Source organism: Cinclus cinclus, chromosome Z (genome assembly GCF_963662255.1).
Source record: "Cinclus cinclus chromosome Z, bCinCin1.1, whole genome shotgun sequence".
NCBI lineage: Eukaryota > Metazoa > Chordata > Aves > Passeriformes > Cinclidae > Cinclus > Cinclus cinclus.
The window spans coordinates 26,503,521-26,523,068 of record NC_085084.1 but is presented as its reverse complement, the minus strand read 5'-3'; the positions used below and the strand labels follow the sequence as shown (position 1 = coordinate 26,523,068).

At 34.8% G+C, this 19,548-nt stretch overlaps 1 protein-coding gene across 3 annotated transcripts in view; it reads left to right on the top strand.

Annotated features, from left to right (window-relative positions):
- Positions 1 to 19,548, top strand: part of FER (FER tyrosine kinase) — a 162,685-nt gene that overhangs the window by 135,552 nt on the left and 7,585 nt on the right. For all 3 annotated transcript variants that reach the window (XM_062513104.1, XM_062513103.1, XM_062513105.1), the window contains exon 18: positions 19,370 to 19,524. In XM_062513104.1, the coding sequence (XP_062369088.1) occupies positions 19,370 to 19,524 (155 nt within the window). The remainder of the gene's footprint in view (positions 1 to 19,369; positions 19,525 to 19,548) is intronic.

Genomic DNA, 19,548 nt, shown 5'->3' with positions numbered 1-19,548 from the left:
TTGAAAGTAGGTTCTCAGATAAGAAAGAGGTGAGAAAATTACCTAGAGACAATGGACTAAGCAGTGGTTAAAAGAACCTAAGTATTTTAATTTGTTTAAAAGTCCATAGGTTTTGATTACTGTTCCTCAAAGATCAGTAATGTATAATCAGAAATAGTTTCTATTACATACATTGCGGTAAAATGAAATTGGTTTGCTTCATACTGTTGTCTTTCTACAGTATTCAGTTTGCTGGTTAAGGGATTTTTTCAGAATCCCACATGTATTTTTTTAGTAGTTTAGGTTACTAATTTAGTACCATGCACATTTGTTTACCTGCTGGGGAAAATCAGGGCTACTCATCAGTTTATTCACATTATTTTTAATGCTGCTCTTTATTTGTAACTGCAGTAGCTACACTTAGCCTTTATATTTTAAAATTCTACCCAAATTTGTATTGAATTTCAGAAATTATTATCTGAATAATACTCTAACCTACACCTTCAAGTTGGGACAGTGCCACAACTAATGTGCTGTTTGTTTTCCATTTTTTATGTGCTACTGTTTCAGTAGGTGAAAATGCTTGCATTGGCATGTAGGTGATTATTGAATGATTATTTGATCTACATTTACATTTCCTCTAGCATTCAGATGTCACTTGTTCTTTGCTCCCTTTAAAGAACAGAAATGACTGCACTTTCAGGGGAAAAAAAGCTGAATGAAAAGATGTATTAAAAAGAGTGGTTGAACATGCACAGAAATATGTAGTCATTTCATCTCCATTTAATTAACTTCAGGTTGAAGAATTATTTATTACTTTCATTATTACCATATGTTATTGTTTATAGATAGTTTTATTTTCTGTTAATTAGAAACAGAAGATAAGGATGGAGATGTGATAATTTGAGTTGGTTTAATAAGCATTTCTGAGTGGCCTTCTCCTTACAGTATTTGATTTGCATGTGGTGAATTCATCTGTCCATAGTTTATGTTTAATTTTCAAAGCAATCTTGGGGTCCTATAGGAGGGAAGTTGCAATTTCTGCTGGGCTCTACTGGATGTGCAGGGGCATCTTCTACAAGATCAGGTTGACGTATTTGCAATAGATGCACTGAGTGTGAGGAACTAGGGACCAAGGTCCCTGAATTCAAGGTCAAATATTCCTTTCAGTCAATGAGTTTATCTTCTGGAATTCTACCGTATTCGGAATTAAAGATGTTTTGGTTGGCAAGATGATCATGTTCTCCTGTCCAATTCTTCCATTTTTAGTCATATTGCTTCTGCTTCTTTTTGCCTTGGTTTTGTAGCTGTTTTGTGTTAAATCTGTGTGAAACCCTGTGTTGTGTTAAATCTGTTTTACTTTCATGTTATGAAATCCTGACTGTGGATATTAATTCAGGATTTCTACAGTTTTCATTGGATATGTATAATTTAATTTAATTACATATAAATGGTTAGGAACATACTTGCTTCCCTGCTACTAATCTAGTTTAGCTGATCTGCTCTGCTGTCAGAGCTTTTTTCCTCTCAAGTCTGGTAATTGCTAATGTATAGAATTTTGGAAAAAAGTGTCAAAACCCTTTCACAACTGTGAACTTAAGAACTATTCTGAATAGTTAAGTAGGTCTTTAATTTCCTATGAATCTTTTGTTTCTACCTGGAACAATAGTTCAGCTACCACAAAAAGGATGAAAAGTGATCCTTTTCAATTTAGCAAAGGTGCTGCTTGGTTCCGTGTGTTTCAGGACAGATCAGAGTCTCCTGGGAGCAGGACAGTGACACTTTTAACTCCAAAATGGAATAGATCTCCTTCCTAAGGAGGAGGAACAATCTGTGTGCTTAATTTCTCTACCTAAATCCTGTGAAGACAGTAGCTAAACACTTCTCTGTGCATGCCCTTGGGAGGCTCCACACAACCCTGTGCTCCCTGGAATAATGGCTTTGGTTCTGATCTGCAGTAGCTTGGCCTCCTTGAGCACATTTCTCTGAATATTTCATTTCTGCCTGGCCAGTTGCAATGTCTGAGGCCTTTATTGCCGTTTCTGTAATTTTCTCTGCTAGTGTATGACTTACAAAGAAAGACTACATTTTGATGGGAAACCACCCCAACTCTCTGAGGTTTAATACAAGGATTAATTTGCTATTATTAATTATCTTTTTACAATTCCTTCAGAATTACATGTATAAAACAATGATGTGAGATTCCATTTCTATAGCTTTCTTCAATGGAAAATTTATTTATGACTGAATGAAAAAGTATGTACTACTGTGTTGATAATATCTGTTGATCCCATTTCAATAAGTAAGTTTTTCAGAGAATTATTTTCAGTGCTACAGTTGAAACACCCCATAAATGTAGTGAATAATCATAGTTTTGATCCTTTTATTTAAGATTATTTCTCTGCTTTATATAAAATAATGTTTCAAAGCGTTTTTTACAATGTGAAGATTAGAAATATTTCCATTCCGTTTAAAGATAAAAACACAAATGGAAACTTTGATGAAGAGCTGTTACTTTCTGCAGACCAGTTTATATAACAGATACTGTTAGTTTAAAAAAATCCATGAAATTTACTCTGCCTTAGCTATAAAATATTTTTTAGTTAAACTTTTAATTTAATTGGCACATTACTGTATATTGAGCTTTTATTTCTTAATATGGACATGCCTTATGCAAATTTCTCTGTTGCCTCTTAACTAGTAAGCTTTTTTCCACCAAAATGGATATTTCCACTGACTTTATTATATTATGAAGATACTGTGCAAAAGCATTGCACAGTTTTATACACGTTTTATTTGTTCTGTTGGCTGTAAATGGTACTGATTGAAGAACCATTTGCAGGATTACAAAATCCTCCTTCTGATAGTTCTGTGGTGGGTAAATAAGGATCTGTCTGCCAACTCTTTCCAAAAAACCTGAGTTCAGAGAGCTGCTCTCGGGACTCCCAGCTGTTGCTAAACAAATAAAAAGGAAGCACTGTTTCCAGAACAGTGGTGCTACTCACCTCTCACCGCACTAATGCCATCACTCCACGGGTGCTGTTGGGGTACTTTGTCTGCCATGATCCTTCTTTCATCATGGCTATTAAAACTGCATTTCAGACCATAATATTGATAAAGAGAAATGTGTCACTGCTTTCAAATGCTCCAGGAAATTATTTGTTATAGTACAGAGTTTTATATACCACGTTTCAGCTTTTAAGAATGGATTTTCAAGGCATAGCCCCTCCTTTTTTTTCCCCCTGCTGTCACATTGGTAAATGTGGTTTGATCCTAGATAAGTACATTTACAATTACATTTGGATCAGTTCTGAGTTAGTACTTCTGGTTGTCTGCATTCTTATTCGAGCAGCATGATTATCTTGTTTTTTAGTGAGCTTGTAAGAATCTAATTTGAAAGCATTAAGGGAAAAAAACAACTCCAGGAAGCATGAATATCCATGTCTATGAATATTATATACTTTAAACTTATTAAAATAAATTAGAGTTATTATTAAATTCTGAGTATACTGTAATGGAAAAGACTGTGAACTATGGTAAAGAGTTGCTTCTGAATAAAAACTGAACTTTCTTCTAATCTATTACCTGTTTCCCTGAGATACTGGATTTTGACATAGCTGGTAACAAAAGAATTTAAAAGGAAGATAAATACAGTTTTTTCTTTGTGGATGCTGTGTATTTGTTGTACTGGTTGATACTGCTTTCCCTTGTGTGCTTTATTTGAAATTCACCCCAGGCTATATTAAAAGCAAACTAGGCATCACAGATTGAGTTTTGCCATAGCTGTACAAGGCTTGTGTAATTAGAGTAACAGATGTGTGGATTAGGATGGCCAGCATGTGATATAAGAAGGGTCTGAATACCCTTTTGTTTAATGTAAATTTCCACATTATTCTGTCACCATAAGACCCTGCTGTCTTTCATATATTCCTGATGTATGCTCAATGTAGTCCTGTTACCAGAAGAGTTAGTACTCTAGAGTAGTTTCCTACACACTGTGTAGGAAATACATATCTGAATTGTGACTTTTTCATGTTACTGTGTTAAATAAGCATGCAGTTAAATAAACAGACTACACAAAGTATTATATTAACTGAATGATTGTTATATTAATGATAGAACTGAAAGCTCTGGTGCTTTTTTTTTCCTCTTTTGGAATAACATGGGACAATTTTTTTCAGCTTTTTTCAGCTGCTTTATTTAGCTGCTGTTAGGATGGGTTTTGTTTGCCATAGGGATTTTCCAGTACTAATTATCTCCACCACTTACTACTCTACTTCTAAAATATTAAATTTTAAGGCATCAATTCATACTAGTGGAAAAGAAAGTTCTTGTTCAACTGTGGTCGTTCTGAGGCTAATATTAATAATGAATGTTCCCAATTTAGTATAGGATATTAGATTATGATATGTATTAGCTTCAAATGGCAAATTGATGTTTCTTTATATTAAATAAATAAATAAAAGGGAATTACCATTTTCTTTCCATGTTTGTATTTTCTTTTGAAAAGGCAGTTACAACATTTCATCTTTATTTTTGCCTAATTGACATTTCCTTTAGCTTCCATTTTATGTCTAAAGGTAACACAGCCTGTATATCAACTGAATGGCATCAGGGATTATCCAGTACGATCAGTTAAACATAGTTCTTCATATTAATGTTTAGAAGTGTCTGTTAAAAGCTTCAATAAGGCTGATATTTTAATTTTATTGAAAAGTTTCTCTAGTGATCTCTATTCCATATGTGATTATCGTATTTTATGTATTTTCCATAAAATGGGGAAAATATCCAGTTATTTCAGACCTCTGAGCTTTCAGTATTTCAGTTTGTCTAGGATGGCAATTTAAAATGTCAGGTAGAGTTAAACTAAAGATAGTAATAATATTAAATTGGCTGACTTGTTACTGCATTATTATTTTGTAGACCTAGTATTTAAAAAAATGTTGTGTCAATATCGTCAGTAAGCTGTATTAGTACAGATATATGCAGCGATAGAATTAGCTGATAACTGCTAATTCAAGAGAAGCTGAAAATCCATTACTTTTCACAATAGCTAGAAATTTATGGGTTCTATTTTTATTTTCTGTTTTGTACATCTCACCTGTAAGTTAGCAATTACAGATTGGATATTTACAATTAGAAGGCAAATTCTTCATTCTGGTCAGCTGACTTTTGTATTTTTAAGAAACACTTGAGTGTTTTTTTATAACTTATATGTGACCTGAGGTCTTAGTCTCACAAGGAAGAGCATGAAAAATCCTTGCTAAGGGACCTATGTTGTGTACAAATATAAAGGGGCAGAAACATGCCATTTCAAGGATAATATTTTGTAAGGAAATGACCCTAAACTTTTTAAAATTCCTTTACCTTCTGATAGTCCAGGGCTTCTCCTGAGATACTACACCTTTCCTTTATACCTGTCCTTCCAAATTTTACTGCACAACTGAGTAAGATGTGAGTGAGGGATAAAATACACAAAAGGAAAATTTGTTAAGAAGGAAGTATTTTTGTTCTCGTTATTGCATAGGTAAAGTACATTTTGCATAGGTAAGGTTGTGTTACTTGCTAGGTGATATTTCTTCTCTTACATGTTTAAGTGATTAACACTGAATCTGTTCCCTGAAATCTCAGATAATGGTCTGGTCTTTCTGCTATGCTGAATTCCTGTTTTGGTTCCGGGAAGCATCAGAGAATGCAAAAGACAATACAAGGTTCCAAATGTAACAAAATGTTGTATATGATGAATATAGTTACCTGATCTCCACTTTTAGAAGTGTATCTCTTTTATTCTAAGGGGGCAGTTGTTCTGTGTAAAACCAAAACTGAGTTATTAGAACTTAGTAACTATAAAATAGTTTTTTATATATGGTGAAGAGAAACATGAATAGTCAAAAGCTAATTATGAAAAGGCTTACATGAGAATAAATTCTTAGGTTGTAAACAATTAATAGGAAATTTCAGAGGAGATTTAGATTTTTTTTCTTGTCACAGAAGTTGCATAGTATGAAAAATACTTATTTCTTGCCATTGGAGTTAAATTAATCTATCTTTTTCTCATGAGATATCCCTGAAACAGAAAGGTCACTCCTAAAAAATGAGTAAGCTTTGCTAGGAATGAAGGAAATAAGACTGAAAGAAATTAAAGCAAATTTTTTTTACTTATTCTGTTTAACAGACAGTAACATTTCAAGTGTAACATAATTGTACTGTATTTATTTTTCTTTACTGGAATACCACATTCTTGTTGATAAATATTCGGCAAGTATTACTCAATAAAATAACTTGAGTAACATTTTTAGAATAATATATCTACTCACTGCATTAGAGCAACGGGCTCTAATTAAAAAGTAAAAAAAATGAAAGTTACAGGCTATTGAAACTAAGATAAAAATGATACGCAATTGATGTTTGTGGAAGCTATTGTGCTGACCATGAAGTCACATAGCTCTTCTGGATAGTGTGAATAGTATTTTCTCTACTCTAATAGTCCTGGTATAGTGGAGAGCAGTGGGTGAAATGTAATTACTTTCTAAGAAAGATACGCTGCAGAATTCTATTTGTGCAATGGGCAAAGGAGGTATTAGTAGATGATGAACAATGAATTAGATGATAGGATAAAGACAAAAGCAGAAAAATGAGGGGGAGAATGCTATCAACTACAGCAGTTGCTTCAGAAGTGAGGTTTAGGGTGGCTCTTTGAGCACAAGTCCTTGATTAAGGGGTGTGTCAGTGTCTGTATAGGAAAGCTAAAACACTTTCATGCAGTGGTTTCTTTTCTTTGAGGCGTAGAACTTTCCTGGTTTCTTTCTTAAAGCAGAAAATTCTAATTGGTGTTTTTGAAAAAGATGTAGTGTATATCTAAGATAAAATGTATTAAGATATTATGTATTGCTTCAATATTTTATTGGCTTCCTGATACTAATTCTTGGCATTCCAAAGAGGAATATATGACAATTATCTCAGACTGCAAACAACTTTCATTTAATAAAAAATTCTTAGTCTGTATGTGGTAACAAATGATTAATTCCCAAACTGTTTTCTGGAAGAAAAACGTACTTCCCTTTTCTGAGTTTTATACACATACACAAATATGTATATATATGTGCTTACTAGGTTACACCTATTTTGTAGATTTGACAAAATGCTTACCCACTATTTTTCCAGATAGTACTAATGATGATATACCTTACTCTGTTTTTTACCACTGCCTCAGGAGGTTTTCCAGAAGTGCCTGCAACCTTTACATTGTTGTAGTTTTACCATAGATGTATCATATTCAGCATTGTTATCTGGCTGTGTAGTAGTGAAAAACAGATGAAAGAAGGATGTGTGATGGGTTTTAGTGTGTATTCATGAAATAACTTTGTTTTAAAGTTTATGGAACTGAAAAATTTTATGGCATATAATTCTGCATATCAAATAATAAACAGAAAGCTGTTTTCCAGCTCTTTCTGTAAAATCAGGACATTTTTTTCTCATAAAACTAAGAGAAACTTATGCCTGTTCATCTCAGTTCAAAGGTAAATTCAGTTCCAGTAAGTACTGCTCACAAAAAATGTTGTGATCAAATTTAAACTGTCTGAAAGGAATAACACTTGCTGAGGATGAGTACAAGCTAAATGTATGTTTTGTTCTCTTTTTGTCATTATTCTGTTGTTCTCAGCCTCGTTTCTCCTACAGTTCAGCAAAACTGCAGAGCACGGATAAGTTTTTATGAAACAGTTTTTTTATTGCTGCTAGTTTTGACTCAAATAAGGACTTACTCTATGTCAAAGGCTATTTCAAAATTCTTATGTAAGGCAGTAAACAGTTAGGAAGGCCATACTGGCACGTTAACTTGTTTGGAAAATAGATAGGGATCATCAAGGTACATGGAGCTTTGAATTGCTGAATCAGTGTTACAGTAAACGCTTACAGATTTCAGCTGCGTCATTCAAGACTGAGATAAAAAACTCCCGGCGGTGCTGGATGTCAGACATTTCATCAAGTGTTCTGGCTTCTGGGAAATAAAAATAGCTGAGAGGAATAAGGGCCAAGCGTTAGGGCGGGGAATGCTTCTGCCCCATAGCAGGCCCTGTGGGAAGGCAGTGCTGCAGGTCAGATGGGTGGGAGCCATGCCAGTTATGAGGGAGGGCAGAGTCAGCTGAGTGACAGCCGGGACTGAGATCGTGACTGGCTGGAGGAACGCGGGGACAGCATAAGAGCGGGAAGCCGATTGGGGGGAAAGATGCGCGGACAGCAGCACGGCGGCTGAGCCAGCCAATGGGAGGCCTCCTTCCGTTTAGTTCTACTGGGCCTCGGTTTGGTTTCAGTGATGTCTGGTGGAGATGAAAGGAAAAAAACGGGGGGTGATTTCTGCAATATGAGATCTCCTTTGAATGTGTAAAGGGGGTCTGTGTCGCTTTGTTCCCTATTGCTACAGCTAAGGCCCAGTTTAAAGAAACCCAGTCTTTATGTAGGAGATAGGATGCCATGAGTAAAACAACTTTATTTGAAAGGCTTCTGCTTGGGAATAATTTTGATTTTGGAGATCAGTAAGATCAATGAGCCTATGCTCAAAAGAAAGGGCTTAAACTATTCTGCTCTGAATATATCATCTTAGTAGTTAGTTGGTTATAAACATCTCCAGGCCCATCCACTAACATAATTGACTGTCCTTCCTGCTTGGTATCTTAGACCTCTTCCTGCCCATTTTTGCTTGTGCAGACCATGCTCTCTTGTACGAGATTATCTGGACTAGTTTTTTTACTGTTCTTGCAGGGTCATGCATGGATTCATGAAATACCACTCACTCCTCATGAAAATTATCAGTATCCCAAACAGAGCAAACGAGATGATGGGTCTCCTGTGCTGCTATTGTCTTTTTTTTTTTTTTCAGAACTGAAGTATGAAATATTAGTATTGTGGTTACAAATGTATTTATCTATCCTGATTATTTCTTAATACATTTTAATTTCAAAAGAGTTATTAAACTTATGTATACATTACTAATCTTTATAACACAGCTGGACTTAGCATTGTAAATTGAAACCAGTTGGTTTTAGGTTTGTAAGTCAATAAGCATCTCTCTAAGCACAGGAGAGCATTATAACCTTTAGAGACAGTCAGACAGACAGAACTCTTAGAAGACTGTAAAAGTTGCAGAAGATTTTTCTATGTTGAACATAAAGACATATTTTTTCCTTAAGTGGGTAGTTTCCTCTTCTTTTAACTATCAAGTAGCTATTAAATTGAAGCGTTTCAATTCCCTTTTGGGAAATACTTTATAGTAACTTATACAGAGCTTAGTAATCTTTTAGATTTGACAGCAGGCCAGTGCTTTTCTCTGATGGTGTTAACATATTCTTTAGAACTGCACAGTTCACCTCTACTGATGTTTCAAGCCCTTTGCAGGAGATGTCTGAGCTTGGAGCTGGGCTCTGAAGTGCCACTGATGTGCTGCTGACACCAGCCAGGGTTAGGAGAAATTGGTACTCCCTCTTTAGAAGCCTGCAACTGAGGAAGCCAAAATTTGTGTGATAGCTTTGCTACACAGTGTGGGGCCATATTTGACATGTGAAACCAGACTCCTATAATCACAAATAAATGCCTGTAGCTGCATATAAAATGGAACTCTGGGGAGGCTCAGCAGCAGCTGTGTCATTCTGTCTTCATGGGAGTCTACCTGTACCCAGCTGGCAATGCCTGTAGTCCTTTTCTGTACAGAAATTAACAGTTTGTGTCAATTGCATTTGAAATTTTGTTGTTTCCCCAAATATGTGACTGGTTGAAAAAGTTGTCTTTTCATATATGATGAAATGAGCAAATGCACTAATCCAGGAAATAAATAATTCTTTGGGTCTCTCCCTCCTTCACCACTACCTTTTTGTTGTGTACTATATGCCTGATAGTATACCAATGGATTCCAGGGCATCTAAAAATTGTAAAGTTTACTTTAAGTCAATAAAAAGTTGGATTAATTTACTTAATCCATCTCTTTGAAACAGACAGTGGTCTGTACACCTGTCAAAATTGTTTTGGTTTATTAAGTAACTGCATTAATAAAACAGAATATCTTAATTTTCCTGGACAGATTTCTCACAATCTAGTAGATAATGAGCTTTTATTTTCTGATGCTCACTTTAATTCCAATACTTATATTTAATTGGAATCCATATCTTGTTAGGCTCTCTTTTCTTTCTACATGATTGCCTAGTAGTATTTTTTTTTTCTGAATGTTTGTATTTAGGTTTAATTTTTCAGAATATAATATTCCAACAAATATATCTCCTCCCTCTTTCTCCCCTCTTTCTCCTTCTCTCCTTTCCTTCTTTCTTTTTTTATTTATCTGCCCTTACTGTTGCTTGCAGCTGCTCCTAATTTGATATTATCTGGACTTCATGAGATAGCATAGGGTTTTAATAGAAGAAAAAAAAGTATATAGTTCAGTATGTGATGAACTTGTAGCCCCTGGACTAACTCAGCTTCCTTGACTCAGCCCAGCTATGAAATTTTATCATGATGAATATACATGTAACACATGAGTTCATCGAGTTCTCAAAAGCTGTGGAAATCTTGTCCCATCTCCTGCTATCGATATGAGATGTAATCATGACCCTTAACCAGCACTGTCATCTCTGTTTTTTCTTCAGCATCTCCTACTTTGGATACCCCACCATAATTCCATGAAAATTCCATCACTTTCTTCTTTTTCTTGTAATGAAAAAAGTGCAAAATATTTTCTTCCACCTATAAGTTTTATTTTTGAGTGGGAAAACTATTGTGAATTTTAAGTAATAGTGACAAAAACCAGGGCAGAGGTTCCATTTATTTCCTATTTTGTTAATTTACAGGAAGTCAATAGGTAATTTTATTCCTCTAAATTTCTATATATAATTCTCTGCAATGTATTAGTCACATGAAATTTATTTAGTCATTTTTGTAATCTAACTGCAAATCATACTTAGTTGTCTAGGACAATTAGTAAATTATACCTGATCTTCATTTTCATTCATCTTAAGATTATTTTATTATAGTTACAAAACAGGCTTTTTTAAAAAATATTAAAATATTTCAAGATGCCACTAAGCATTTGTTGGTAATCCTTGATTAGAGGTAGAAAAATACTGTAAGATACAAATTAGATTTTTTTCTCTCTCTGAAAAATTATGAATTAGTGGGCTATTACTGTATATCTTTGTCAATGGTTTCCAGTGCTAAGAATGCTTAGCTGGCATAAATTACCTGTGCCATCCATTTAAATTATTTTCTCCTTAAATAAGAAACATCCCCAGATGAATAATTGCCTTAAAATTATGGCTGACTTTTGTGGCTGACTTTTCTCCCTTTACTATTGGCTTTCTTTGTGACAATCTCTTAAAAATGCAGGAGGTTTCTTTTTTTCACTTTCTAGCCACACAGTTTAGGACTGCAACACAATCCTCTTGTCTAGCACTGCTTGATCGTGCTACTTCTCTGCTTTGTCTTTTCCTCCTGATTTCTAATCAGACCTAATGTATTTGGTTTCTCTCCTACTCCTTGTGTATTATTTTCATGAATATGTAGTATCCTGTACCTTAATTTTGCTGGAGGCTTAATTTCTTTGTAGCCTGATTATTGCCCTTTTTACTATTACCTTTTTTTTACCTTCATTAATAAAGTGTTTCAGGATCTAGTTCCTATAAAATACTTCACCTACTGAAAAATCATGAACATTAGTCCATGCTTATCTGTTACTTTTCATATCTTAATCTATGCCTATCTGCTGTAGGAGCAAAAGTAAATTTAGATGATGGAAATGCATGCAGAGATTAACTTAAACTACAGCCACTGTTGCTTACTACATTATTGGTGCTGGCTACTGAAAAAGCAGTAGTTGATAACTGTTTCTGATGAACTTTGATATTCACCTGTGGCAAGTACTTAAATCTAGCCTGAAAATTCTTTGAAATACTTCCTTTTTCACTAGGACTTGAAAAACCCTGCAAATACTGTATTACTGTGCTATTTTATTTCATTCTAGTGAAAAAGGTGGGGAAAAGTGATCCATATTAAAATAATGCTTTTGGATTTCTTATTTTCTTGGGAACTTCCAGTGTTTTTCATATCCGTATGCTCTGCTTTGCATTATTAGTAATTTAAACTTACTATATTGTGATATTAACACTAGAAAATGGCTTTATTTTCTAAAAAACTTAATAATCAGAAAATCAGTGATAGAAGCCACTCTGCTTTAGACACCATCTTTAAATCCAGCATGCAGTCTTTTTTATCACTGATATATAATGGACAGGGGAATATGACATCTGACTGTGTCTGGTCTGCCTCTTAAGCTGTTTCAAGTTTTGTAAACAGGTTGAACCAATATTTAATGCTTCTGTACTAAGAAATCGATTACATTTTGACATTATACCATAGAGTAAGGAAGAGATTAATTCAAAACTAAATTCAGAATTGAGAACTAAATTGAGTAATCCTCCCTGTCTAATAGGGCAAGGACACTCATTGTAACAAGACTTAATGTTATCACATGGATTGAATAAAGCCATGATATTAGAATAGAAATGCACTTGTTAGCACAATTTTGTGCTCTGCTGTTGTATTTCACTTTAGTTGCTTCTGTGAATGATACAGTGAAAATTTTTGCTTGAAAATGGTATTTTTCTTCCTATGAATAATACAGTCTACTTATATGACTGGTTATGGAAATGGTTGCATTGTGGTTGTGATTTAAATCCACTGTAATTTGATCAAGCACAAAATGTAAACTTGTGTCCTGGTACATCTTGGATAATTAATTTTTGGACATTTAATTTCCTCTATAATTCAGTTAATATCAAAGAGATTTTTCAGGACTGTTAAAAATCTTACATGTTTGTTAAATGTACCCATATTTGTCCTTATGTCCTGTAATGTTTCTATCGAAACCTAAAAACTTTGAAAAGATTGCATGGAGCCCAGCAGAGGTGGTGTTCCTCTGTCTGTCCTGTCATTAAGGATTTCCAGAAGGGTTTTTTTCATTTTCCAGCCACTCTTATATTGTAAGATCTCCATGCAGTTGCTTATCTTCCATTCTGATGACTGTCCAAACCCTAAGTTTTTCACTAAAATGAGCACACAAAAGAAATAGGATTGCAAACCTTTGTTTCAAGATACAGCACAAGGGAAAAAAATTAGTCATTTTGTGCAGCATATTACGTATACTCAGCAGTGCACAGGAAAAATTGGTTATAAAAATCTACAGCAATATCAATGCATGGAGGACTGATACAGATCAAAATGTCTGTGATACCATTTTCATCAAAATAACTGTTCAGAAGAATACAGGCAATAACTATTAAGTTCTAAAGCAGCTGAGAAACAATGCAAATAAAAACCATCTAGATGCTGCTGATAGGAATGTTTCTCTTCCAGGAGCAGGCATTGTGAAGACAACCTCAGAAACAGGAGAAAGGAGAGAGGAATAGATGATGCAGCAATTTATTGCTTCATTTCCATCTTCATAGTCTACTGCTTTGATTCTCCTCAGAAAGTGCTCATTGTCTACTATCCCCTTCTTTATCTCCTTTAAAATTGCTGATAGAGAAATCTTGCCCTTCTAGGAAATGGAGGATACACAGTAGCCTATCAAAATAAAACTCAAGCGTTTACTAATTTGTCAATAGATCTGTACAGTCCCTTGAGTCATATCTGGGTGGCAGACAATAAGCTGACAGTTATGTTCAGATACTGAATACAATTTTGTGGAGGTTGTTTTGTTACTTTTTATGATTTAAGTTCCTTTTGCAAAAAAAAACTTTAAAATCCTTCACTTAAATTCAGGGTGCTTTAGAAACAGTAATTGAAGGTCACCAATGATGTGAGGTGGGTACAGTTGCAGCTATTTTGTAGTTGAAAGGAACTGAGCAATATCCAAAACTGTGTATGGCAAGCAGAACACGTGAGAAATCACTACTATATCCAACTTCGGGTTTCTCTGGTTTGCCAGTACTTTTCATCTGTGGAGATGAGGATGGACTTTCATAATATATGAGGAACTGAGAGAGGTTATTAGCCTGTTAGTTACTATGTTCCATTGGTGTTCACAATAGCTAAAATAATGTAAAGAAATAAAGTAAAAAATGGGATGCAGACAGAATGTTTGAAAGGATGTTCTTCTAAACCTCTGGTATTTCCCCAGTCTATTGCTAGCTAGGCACATGTTATTTGTTGTACTCTCCACATGCAGGAAAATTATCATACACATATCAAGAAGGTTCTGAAATAGATTTCCATACTGCTGTGTTTTGATTTACACACTACTGGAAATTACATCAAGTGTATGAAGGTGAGGTAGTATCTTACAGTTCACAAAAGCCCCAGCAATTTTTCTTGTTTCACTTCCCACCCCTTTTTTGTGTTCAGGTAATAGACTATTTTCATTGAATTTAATGTGCAGAGGGAATAAACTGATCCTGTTCACTAATTAATTACTTGCTTTTATTACTTAAGAGTATTTTAACTGCATGACCCAGGATGGAATATAAAATGGCTCATTGGTTCAGTGAGGCAGTCTGTGCTGCTGGTTTAGTAATGAGGAGTTTACTCTTGTTTTGATTTGCTTTTAATAATGTAATTTCATTGCAGTGCTAGGTAATACTTGCTCTGCAGATCTTGTGGGGTGTGGAGTGTAAGAATATCCTTAGAGAAAGGTTTAGTAGGTTTATGTCTTTACTGATAGATGTGAATCTAGGTGGTAGCAACCCCCGTCATAGAGAAATTGCTTCTATTTCCCCCTTGAACTGGCTGTTGATTTTTTAGCAAAAGTCCTATAAACTCTCTCTTAGAGTTTAAACAGATTCAACCCATATTAGAGATCCCTAGGAGGTGTCCTGTTTGTATTTATAGGGACTGCAGAGCAGTACTTACTTTGTTTCTAGCAGTACTAGGAATTTACATAATCTTCGTATTAAATAGTGAGAGTCAGCTTTTCTTTTACTAAGGAACTTACTCTGTAGCACCTCAGGATAATGTATGCTAAATTTGTAGAGCTTTCACAATGTAAACAAAGAATATTTTCTTGCTTTCTGTATTAAACATAAATACTGACTTTATGGAGTTACTGCTTTAAGTAGCAAATGCTTAATGAGAAAAAAAACAATCCCAAACAGACACCTAATTTTATGCAATTATCTCTGTATTTCTTCAGGATGTTTGCTTTAGGGAACATTAGGGAGAAGGCAAATAGAAAGCAAATAGAGCACACTAGTTTTTCAGGTGAAAGAAGTCAAATAGACTGTAGTTGATTTTAGTGGAGTTTTTTGTTTGGGGGTTGGTGTGTGGGAGTTTTGTTGTCATTGTTTTTGGGGGTTTGTTGTTTACTTGTTTGGTTTGTTTTTTTAATGTCCATGTTGAAAGGGTCATGATTTATTATAAACATGTAACATTGATGTAATCTTTAATGTTGACTTCTTGTAGTTAATTTTGGTCATCAGATCTCTGTATTTATATTTTCATGTTTCCCCTAACTCATGTTGTTTATATTGCATAAGGAGGATAAACTCCGCCATGTGTATTTCTTATGGAAGGTTAAGGAGTAAAGGGTCTTTACTAACCCCTCAACAATATTAGACTAGAATTTCTATCTGTAGAAAATAGAAATTATTTAGAATCATGGAAACTGGAAGAAAATTAATGTCATAATTTGTTATTTTAAAGCAATGAGAGTAATAGTTGCTGATGCCATTTTTTTCCCATATCCTAGGTATAAATTCTTTCACAAACCATATTGATCAAAAGCATCTTCTGTGTCTTTCTTTTATGTCTAGACTGAAAAATAAGAACATCCTTTTCAAGGAAACTATCAGACATAATGAGGAACAGTGAAGAATTTATTTGAAAAATACAGAAAAATCTTAACCAAACCCTCAGAATAATAGTTTAAAAACCCCCAAAAGCTGAGGTAGCTGTAATTTTTGTTGTGTCCCCTGGCCAGTTGTTGTTGTTGGGCAGGGGAGAGTTACAAGATTTGTGAGTGCTGGCCTTTCAGGCACTCAGCTTCATGGTTTCTCACACAAACCTGTAGTTTCCAGCCGGCATAAAAAGACCGGGAGAGCAGCTCAGACTTTTTCCACAGGTTTTATTATCATCCGTGAAGGGGTCAGGCCACAAATTCAAAGATGGGGGAATCACACACGTACTTTTATAGGGTTTATGGGGACCACAAGTAAACCAATGGAAAACAGGGTTAACACATTTTGGCCAACTACATTATCTTTCTTTCTTTGGGACAACCGATTATAAAGAACCAAACCTATCCAATAATATTCTAAAAAGATAAAAAGAAGAGCTGACATTTTTCTGACATAAGTTATTCTAAGCAAGTAATTTTTCTTATCACAAAGGAGGTTCCAGGGGGCTGTTACAGGGTTGTTTGCAGAGGGATTCATCTCCTCTACAGGTAGCCATAACTTTCAGTGTAACTGTTTTAAAAATGTTTTTAAGCATGCAAATACATATTAAAATTGTCCTAAAAATTAGGCAACAAATCACTGAGGATATGACATTGATGTAAAATGCCAGTAGAAATACAAACAAGATAATCTAACTTGGGAAAATTTGTATGCCTGAGGAATGACATTACCACATCTAAAGCGTTTTCTAAATAAGTGAGAGAAAGAGCATATCACACACATGAAGATGGGAGAAGGCAAATTTGCTTTTGTCAGAAGTAAATACACGAAGTGCTGACAAGACTTATTAACAGGAATGATGGATTGAAGGTAATACAGAGTATTATAGCATCAAAAATGGGAGGGTTTTAGCTAAAAGCAGAAAAAGGTATTAATACTATGAGACTCATAATGTGCAAACATTTAACTTGTTCTTTATAGTGTTAATTTATATATATCCTGAACAGAGTGTCACAGTCTTTATGAACTTTCACAAATACCAGTTGATTTTCACAGAAGTGTTTTAGTCAATTTTCAATAGGGAGGAAAAGCTTTTTCTCTAGATGATTCTGAATTAAAAAGAAAACTCATATATACAAAACTGGCAAAAATTATGCAAACTGAGAACAGTCTTTGTTCATAAGCACCACACTATGCATATTATTTCCAATCTGCTTTCCCTAAAAATCAGACTTATGCATGAGGAATAAACCTAACACAACTCAGTACATAGATTTTTTATTAACCTGACTCAATATGTTGAAATACTAGGTCAGACTTCAGGTAGGGAGATGCCTGTGATTTCAATGAACTATAAATTTTCTCTGAGATACAACCTCATTACTTTTTCCACTCCTTACGTACATCAGTTTCAACATCTAAACTACATTGACAAACACGATAAAAAAACTAATTACTGAAGTATGATTGGAACCTAAGTCATAAATTCTCGAAGTTCTATGCCAATACAATTTTACACACTTCAGTGTAAACAATAACAATTTGATTTTGTTTTGCAGCTCACTCACTTTAACCCATGCAGTCATATATAACAATACCATATGCTAACATCAAACTATATAATGCAGTGCACACTGAGCTATTTTACGCATTTGTGCACATCTTCAGTTGGTTCCTGTGAGTTTCGATTTTTTAATGGTCCGTCTTCTGAAACCACAAGAATAACTTTATTTATATCACTCAAGCTCTAGAGCTGTTAATGTTCTTAGTGGCAGAAAAGCTGCATAAGTCAAATATGTTAAAATTCTTGTTACAATATTTAGGGTCATACCTAGGCTCTCTCTACATATTGAATAATGTAGCCCAGTATCAATATTGAATGTATTGATATGTATGTATGTGTGTATGTATGTATGTATATATTTAAAGTGGATGTATGAGCTTCAGCATCCTTAAATATGGCTCAAGACTTTTAGTTTGGGTTAAATGTAGTTCAGTCCTTTGTCATTACCATGGGTAATGTTGGAAGCTGTTTGCCACTGGTTCAGACCTTTCTGCATTAGCTGTAGAAACAAGTTCCGTAGAAGCAAAATTCTGTAGCTGGAGAAACAATTCTGTGCACATCATGAGCAGAATTCTAAGTTAGTTTCTTCCAAGAGCAATGTGGTTTGCATGCACCAAATTCATTCTTCAAAAACCAATGAATGTGCATTAAGTGCTCAGGGGATTCACTTCAGAACTGTGCTACAGCTCCAATTCAAAACATCAAAGTTAATGTAGTTTTTCTGGAATATTAATGTAAGCTGTTTGTGAGCATATTAGCTATTTAAGCTAAACAAAAACACAGTAAGTTTAGATTAAAAATATTTTGCCCATGATGTTCCTAATGGTATAGAATTAATCCTCATGCTTAACATATCTCTCCCTTTAAAATTTTCCTATATTTCATTGCATTACAATGGGAATAATAATATATATTTTATTGTGTTGTATTTTAATAAGATGTGAAACACTGAAATTTAGTATACATATAGTATGTTTATAATATTAGCATGTAGAGAAGCCACAGTAGGTCTTTTATCAGGTATTACTGCGTGCACCCATCCTAAAAAAATAAACAAATTTGAGATTAAGGGAGTTAGCTTTCTGAACTTCTAATCCATCACTAAGCCAAAATTCCTCTTCTGTGCTGAGTAGCTTTTAACTTTTGATAGAAACTCTAGTGGGCAGAGGGAAGATGGAGCTGTTTCTCGGTTTCTCACTGAAACACATTCTGAACATATATCAGGTTGCTTCTTCAATTTCAATTTCATTTTACATAGGATCCTATTCATTAATCTGGAGTTTACTTCTGTGACCACAGAGAGCAGTTGTGGTGGGTTAACTTTGCCTGGCTGCCAGACACCCACACAGAAGCTTTCTCACTCCCCATACTTAACAAGACAGAAAAAATAAGACAGAAAAACTTGGACATCAAGACTAGGAAAGCACCTACCAATTACCATCATAGCAAAACAGACTGAACTTGGGTAACATGAATTTAATGTATTGCAAATGAAGAGTTGGATGGTGAGAAGTAAAAGACAAAAACTGAAATTCCTTTTCCCCTTCCCTTCTTCTGAGGCACTCCTTCATTCTGGAATCCTTCACCTCCTCCCCTGAGGGGTGAGTGGAGGCTCTGGTCTGTCCATAACAGCTCCACTCCTTCAGCCTTGCTCTCCTTGCTCCTTACCTTGCTCCACTGTGGCTCCTCTCCATGGACTGCAGGAGAGTCTCTGCTCAGGCACTTGGAACATCTCCAGCATCTCCTCCCCTCACTTCTTCATAGGATTATTTCTCACATTTTTTCCCTTCCTTCACTTTTGTTTCCCCACAAATGCTGTGAAGTGTTTTTTACCCTTTTGTAAATAAGCCTGTGAGAAGCATGGCCATCTTGGCTGAGTGGCTCAGTCAGTTTAAATGACTTCCAAATACTTTCAAACCTGTAAAAATGTGGGTGTTTATTTCTTTTTCTTATTTAGGGACCTGGCTGCAAGGAACTGCTTGGTAGGTGAAAGCAACATTTTGAAAATAAGCGATTTTGGGATGTCCCGACAAGAGGATGATGGCGTGTACTCATCATCAGGCCTAAAGCAGATTCCAATCAAGTGGACTGCTCCAGAAGCTCTGAACTATGGTAAGTAACATAAATGGATTTTCT